Source organism: Monomorium pharaonis, chromosome 9 (assembly GCF_013373865.1).
Source record: "Monomorium pharaonis isolate MP-MQ-018 chromosome 9, ASM1337386v2, whole genome shotgun sequence".
Classification (NCBI taxonomy): Eukaryota; Metazoa; Arthropoda; class Insecta; order Hymenoptera; family Formicidae; genus Monomorium; species Monomorium pharaonis.
Genome location: NC_050475.1, coordinates 20,287,571 through 20,294,339, shown reverse-complemented (window position 1 = coordinate 20,294,339; position 6,769 = coordinate 20,287,571). Strand labels below are relative to the sequence as shown.

The window sequence follows — 6,769 nt, the reverse complement described above, 5'->3', positions numbered from 1 at the left end:
CTTGAATTCATTTCGTGATTTTATTTAACTGTGTATTTGCCTCTTTTTTTTTTATAGAGGAGGAAATCTTCAAAAGACTCCCCGAAAGACCAGGAGAGTGTGGGATTCAACGGAAGGCACGTCGGACGAAAAGCCTCACCGCCGCCTACCCACTAAAACCTCCTCTTTCCTATACCATGACCTAACGGGAAAAGTCTGAAACAGGTGGTAAACAACACATTTGCGAGCCCTACATGCTTAAAATTAATTATAAAAATGGGATATTTTCTTTTATTTTGAAGATTTGACTTTACTTTCAAAATAATAGTGGAATTTTAAAGGTGTCCACGTTTTCTTTAACTTACACTCAAAAAAATGATCTTGCAACTTTAACAAAAATTATATGTATAAAAATTAGTTGAGATAGATAAATGATTAGCAAACACTGTGATATATGTATATATATTGCATCTAATCAATCTAGTTGATAGAAGCAGAATTTTTTAATTTTATACCTGGGAGCCAAAATTCTAGCAAAAATACAAAAATTAGCGATACATTTTGGTTGTAATATCAAGAAATCTGTTTATATCAGCAAACAAATTTTTTGGGTGAAGATTTATACTGTATAACTTTTGTACAAAACATTTTCTTATGCCCAGTCTACAATGAGTCGTTGGTCGTTGGTCGTAAGAAATTGAACCAATTATGTTCGGTTATTCTTCTCTAAGATCAACTGTGATTGGTTAAATTTCTTACGACCAACGACCAACGACTCATTGTAGACTGGGCATTATATATATATAAGAATCGACTATGAATACCGGCCTCAGTCTTCTCTCTGTTAATACATCGATACTTCTAGAACTGGCCAATCATAACCATTCCATTCTTCCGAGGAATGGCTGTAGTTGGCCAGTTTTATAACTCCGATGTGTTAAACTCGACGTGTAAACGTAGTCTATTTCGATGTCAGTGGCAGTTCTTGCAGGTGATAAAGGTTTATGTTGTCCATCTGCAATTCGCGAGTTCGTCGACCATCTGCGATGCAACTGTTTGTGACTGGCGTGACAGACAATGTGACAGCTTGTGTCTGATTACAAAAAAACAGTGTCGAAGGCATAATAATCCCCTCGAGTTGTTCGACGGAAGCGCATGAGGAGGAGATTCTCGTTTTGATGAACGATTAGGACAATCTGCCAATTGTGTTATGTCAGGTATGCGAGGAGCTGGCTCTTAGGTCAGCTGACTGAAGCCTGTCACGATCGAAGACGAGCTGAATATCTTATAACGATTTATTAAGCCGATATTAAAATGGTTTCCCTCGTGAGAATCCTTAATTGACTTGTCGATGTTACAGTGATGCTCTTCTTTTACCAGATGTCACAATGAAGGAAATACTAATTTATTAAAGAGTAACGCGGAGTTGACCAGAGAAAATGTCAGAGCCTACGGACAACCAGCTGGAACAGTGCGATATAATCCTGCCAAGACAAGGTCTGTTGTACCAGAAGGAAGAGGTGAATTTCATACTCTGCAAGCCAAAATTGATCCCACTGAAATCAGTTACATTAGAGAAACTTGAGAAGATGCAGAGGGACGCGGAAATTAAACTTAAAGAAGCACAAGGAGCAGAGGGTGGTTTTGATGCAAGCGAATAAGCATTTGGTGATAGCTGGAGATTAATGGGACCTAGGTATTATCTTGTCATACGAGATATATCGAAGACTCAAGATGACTCTCGGTCCATTCCTGGTGGAGATCATATTTGCCTTCTTGTTGGCTGCAACTTTGCTCTTTAAGTATGGAAATGTCTTTCGGCATCACATCGCGGTCACTGTCTCTGTGCTGATAGCTTGGTACTTTTCCCTGCTGATAATTTTTATACTACCATTGGATGTCTCTTCGGTAATTATTAATTAAATATAATATTTATAATTATAATTAATTATAAATATAAATATTATGGGATTTATTTATCCAGCATTCACTTTTATTCCAATTATTTTTTAATAGTCTCCTTTTGTAGAAGGAGTTAAGTGAATGGGACATTTTACTTTTGCAGACTGTATTCAGACAATGTATGGAGCAGGATACACAGAACAGCACTAGGGATACTGATAACACGACCTCTGTGCCATTATTACTTACGTGCAAGAAACCCAGGCCTTATGTTCCAGAGAATGTATTTCCGAATCTGTGGAGGATAGTCTACTGGACGTCGCAATGCCTAACGTGGCTGATACTCCCGTTAATGCAGTCCTACATAAAAGCGGGAGACTTCACTGTGCGCGGAAAGCTGAAATCCGCTTTGATCGATAACGCTATATATTATGGTAGTTACTTGTTCATATGTGGCATACTCCTGATATACATTGCATTGAAACCTGGTTTAGATCTCGATGGGTGAGTTTCTATTAAGGTATAACATTATTTAAGTTTTAACAGTTATACTCAAGGTTAAGTAAGTTAATATATTTTTTAACCGAATTAATAGCTTATAAAATTAATTTAGTTATGTTAAAAGTTATATGAACAAAAGACTAACTCGGTTATGTTAAAATTAAATTAACTCAATTTTGATTAGCAGTTTTGAAAAGCATTATTTATATTAAATTAGAAAGTCAATTTATTAATATTAAATTACCAAAATAATTATATATTATCACATATATTTAATGTTTTATTTGTAAATTAAATTTATATGAAATACTAAAGAAATATTGTCTTTTATGTGGGAATATATTTTTTTTAATAATTATTTTCTTTCAGATAAATGTTTAACTTAGGAAAAAAGTTAATGAATTAAAGTTTATGTATTTTAAAAACAATTAGTTAAAATTGAAAATTAAATTCTTTAAAATTAACTAAAAGTCAAGTTAAAAGTTATTAACTTTTAATTTTTTAATTAGTTACTATCCAACCCTGAGTTATAATACAAATATAAATTACAACATTACTAAATGTATAGAAATAATTACAATTGCTCTTTCACAGGCAAAAATTGAAAGCCATAGCATCATCCGCGTCCAATACGTGGGGTTTATTTTTATTGGTCTTATTGCTCGGTTACGCTCTTGTAGAGGTACCTCGAGGACTATGGAATGCCAGCAAGCCTGGTTACACTTTAAACTACAGTTACTTCAAGGTAGCGAAGTTAAGTTTAGACAAGTGCGAAGCGGAAGAAACGGTAGATGATATACTTGAGGTATGAAATAAAGATGTTACATTGCGTACATTGTAATGCGAAAATTGTTGAAAGTTTTTATAACGGATAAATTCTATTTAGTCGCTACAAATTGCAACAATATCCATTGGACCCGGTCATCCGTTCCATTACAATCTGGAAACGATCTTTCAAAAGATACCCGCGGAATTGAAGGACCGAATGAACAGAAGGCAATTGCCTGATGATACGCCAACGGATACACCTACTGAAAAATCGCTAATTCGTCTACATAGACAGGTTTGTAGACAACAGTATATGTCGTAGCGTGTTTACATTTTTACATGTTGCTATTATTTCTATTTTAGACTATAAAAGCATTGCAGACTTTGCAGCGTATAGAAACTCAATGGGGCATTTTAGTGGATAAGATATTTAATTTGGAAGACGTTGCGAAAAATCAAATGAATCATGACAGAAGATTTAAACAGTCTTTCCCTGTTCATCGTCTGCTTCCATTTCGGATTATTTACAATCCTGTTGTCGGTAAGTAACGTGATGTTTTGCTTTGCATTTTATTGCTGTGTTGTATCGTCAAATGTAACATTTGTAATAATTTAATTTTTGTAGCTTTTTTTCGATTTTGTAATTTTGTAACTTATAAATTTCAGAATGGTATTGGAAATGTATTGTAAAGAATTACGTTTTAAAGGCAGTTGCTATTTGTGCCGGCTGCTTATCGGTGGCTGTGGTATGGTCAGAAGTAACATTCTTCAACAAGTCTCCTGTGTTGTCCTTGTTCGCTCAATTTCATAATTTAGCAAAGAGAAATTATGATTATTGTACGATAGAGGTAAAAAAATTGGTTTATTTTTTCTCACAGTATATATTTATCATTTATTTATCTTGTTTGTACTACTTGGTTTTCAGATATTATCTACGCTGATCATCGCATACCTTTGTTACTGCGCTTATTCAACTGTTTTGAAGATTCGAGTGTTGAATCTTTATTACTTGGCGCCTCATCATCAGACCAACGAGTACAGTCTAATATTCAGCGGTATGATGCTATGTCGCTTAACTCCGCCCATGTGTCTCAATTTCCTGGGACTCATTCACATGGATTCCCACATCATCAAAACTCGTATCTTGGAAACGCACTATACACAAGTAATATCATATAAAATAATCTGTAAATTTCTTTAAATTAGTTTCTGTCTTTGTGTCTCTCTATTGTTTGTATCAATTGTATTATTTGTTTGTATTGTATTAATTGTTTCCCTTCATTATTTCCTTTTTTTGTCAGGTGATGGGTCATATGGATGTTATTTCCATAATATCTGATGGATTTAATGTATATTTTCCTATGGCAATTCTGGCATTCTGCTTAGCGACATACTTTAGTATAGGAAGTAGATTGCTTTCCATGCTAGGCTTTCAGCAATTTCTCGACGACGATGAATTTACGACGGACCTCGTGGATGAAGGAAGAGAACTTATAAAAAGAGGTATTGATTAATTACATTTTAACGCGTTATATGTACAACATAAAATAGTCTTTATGATTTGATTAATTAAAAAAATTTTTTTTAATTAAAAATTAAAATTAAAAATTTTTTAAAATTAAATATATAAAACATATTACAAATATGATTTAAAATAATTTTTATAAATTGTTATATTATCTATTGAAGAAAATAAATAAATAAAAAACTATGTGTTTCCTTGTTATAGAAAGACGTAAACGGCAAAGAGCGGAAGATTCTATGTATAGACGACGCGAATTGCAGGAGAGATTCAATATTTCGGTGGGTACAGGATCGCGTTACAGAACGTCTCGGCAAAGCACAGACACTGGTACGTATAACGAAAAGCGAACACCATACAATACTATGGATTACGTAAATAACGTCATCGTTAACGATTCTTCAGTACGGCCGTTAAAACGGGACGAATCGATCGAATCCGCGAGGGCGGGTTTGTTGCACGATTTCGATCCTACGGAATATTACATCGGTATGACGTTCGACGGGGATAATTACGGTGCAAATCGATGCGATGCGGAAAACCAAGACGACATGGATTCGTTCGATCTGAATAACGCGAGGGCATTCTCTACTAATACAAATCGCGTAGGTCCTCCACCCAGAGGACTGTTTGATGATATTTAAAAGGGGTAATGTTTTGGCAAATACGATTTAGGTGCTATTATAGAATCCGTCAATTGGCTTATAAGCGATTTATGTACATACGATATTTATATTGAATGAGGTGACGATTTATTAATCCAAAGCAGTGCAATGGATCTTTTTAGACATTAAGAATATATAAGGCTTTACATGCCTGCAGTGTTTTGAACCCGAATACTAAAATAGGAGCACAAACCTAAAGTAGAATTGTACCGTTATGAGATATAATGTAATGATAATTTACTATGTGTACGAAGAGATATATTGAACTAAGAATTGAAGTCGCGCAGATCTTGCTTGAAATAGAAACTCGTTTTTTAAAATAAGAATTGTGATGCGATTGGTGGATGGAATCAATAATAGTGCAGTGAATATTCAACTTGGTATCAATATGTATATTACGTTTATGAGGATAAATATATTTTTATCTCTCAACTATTCTCTTTAAGTTTTTGTATAGTTTGATTTATGTTGAAGTTAATAAATAATTTATGTACGATTTTGTAATCATATGCACCTGAAATAATTATATATTATTTTCTTCTATAAGCAATTTAATATTTTTTAATATTTAATATCTACTTGTCTCATTTAATCAAACTTTCAATTTATAATCTATCGTTATGACAAAAAATTTATTCCTGCAGATGTTCGTAAAAATTTATAGATTTTATTCTAGTCATTTTAATTATATTTATATTATGAATAATTTCTAAAGCTTTTGGGACAAAGAATTAATAGAAATGAAAAGATCAACTGCATAACTCACAGGAAAATTTAATAAGAATAAGTCAGTATGTAACAATAGTAATAAAATGCATTAATCTCAAATGTAAATATTCGCGAACCATTAAAAAATTCAAATATTTGATTTTATATTACGACGAATTTTAAATTAAATATAATAATAAAACTTCTAGTGTTAATTAGAAGTTTTGTCAAGTAAAAATTAATTTGTCGGCTTATTTGTTTTATTACAAGATTCATTTATATCTTCCCCACTTTTTGCGATCCAAATATATGCACTTACAATTTAACACATATCTACGGAAGTATCTGGAATATTTTTCACAAACTTTAGTAGTTTTGTTTCTTGACAAAAATGTACTAAAGCATATCAATTTTTTAAATATTGTATTAATCTAAGATATATCGACGAGTATTTATATAAATAGGATGTCACTCTAAAACCAATTCCAGCATTTCTAGTGTCATGAGTGAAATTAGTAATAATAGGAACTATTAAATATTTGATATGTTAATAGATAACAATACATAAAGGGGTTAAATTTTCGAATTTTCGAGATTACAAAGTTCGTATCTCGAATAACATTAAAAAAAATAAACTTGAATAAATTTAAAATGACTATATCGTTCTCTACATTTTAAAGGCAATATATAAAACATCTATGACGAATTATGCGAGTTTGTTAAA

At 32.5% G+C, this 6,769-nt stretch overlaps 2 protein-coding genes across 4 annotated transcripts; both read left to right on the top strand.

The window, feature by feature from the left end:
* Window positions 1-905: 905 nt before the first annotated feature.
* On the top strand, window positions 906-1,671 carry LOC105836238 (BBSome-interacting protein 1). Of its 2 annotated transcripts, none has more exons than XM_012680139.3 (2): window positions 906-1,196; window positions 1,340-1,671. In XM_012680139.3, exon 2 carries the CDS (start codon window positions 1,419-1,421, stop codon window positions 1,638-1,640), a length of 222 nt encoding a protein of 73 aa, XP_012535593.1. In that variant the 5' UTR covers window positions 906-1,196; window positions 1,340-1,418; the 3' UTR covers window positions 1,641-1,671. The 2 variants fall into 2 exon arrangements, with proteins under 2 accessions (XP_012535593.1, XP_012535592.1); XM_012680138.3 differs by having other exon boundaries at window positions 918-1,196; window positions 1,360-1,671.
* A 13-nt stretch (window positions 1,672-1,684) lies between these two features.
* Window positions 1,685-6,667, top strand: LOC105836237 (LMBR1 domain-containing protein 2 homolog). 2 transcript variants are annotated; one of them, XM_012680137.3, is made up of 10 exons: window positions 1,685-1,887; window positions 2,045-2,385; window positions 2,977-3,187; window positions 3,269-3,445; window positions 3,514-3,691; window positions 3,817-3,998; window positions 4,076-4,315; window positions 4,452-4,653; window positions 4,880-5,002; window positions 5,078-6,667. In XM_012680137.3, exons 1-10 carry the CDS (start codon window positions 1,714-1,716, stop codon window positions 5,314-5,316), a joined length of 2,067 nt encoding a protein of 688 aa, XP_012535591.1. In that variant the 5' UTR covers window positions 1,685-1,713; the 3' UTR covers window positions 5,317-6,667. The 2 variants fall into 2 exon arrangements, with proteins under 2 accessions (XP_012535591.1, XP_028049245.1); XM_028193444.2 differs by having other exon boundaries at window positions 4,880-6,667.
* Window positions 6,668-6,769: the final 102 nt, after the last annotated feature.

Coding starts and splice junctions, on each gene's coding strand:
- LOC105836237 (XM_028193444.2), top strand. CDS start 1,714: ATGACTCTCGGTCCATTCCTGGTGGAGATCATATTTGCCTTCTTGTTG. Junction 1,888..2,044: donor TACCATTGGATGTCTCTTCG/GTAATTATTAAT, acceptor TTACTTTTGCAG/ACTGTATTCAGACAATGTAT. Junction 4,316..4,451: donor TGGAAACGCACTATACACAA/GTAATATCATAT, acceptor TTTTTTTGTCAG/GTGATGGGTCATATGGATGT.
- LOC105836238 (XM_012680139.3), top strand. CDS start 1,419: ATGTCAGAGCCTACGGACAACCAGCTGGAACAGTGCGATATAATCCTG.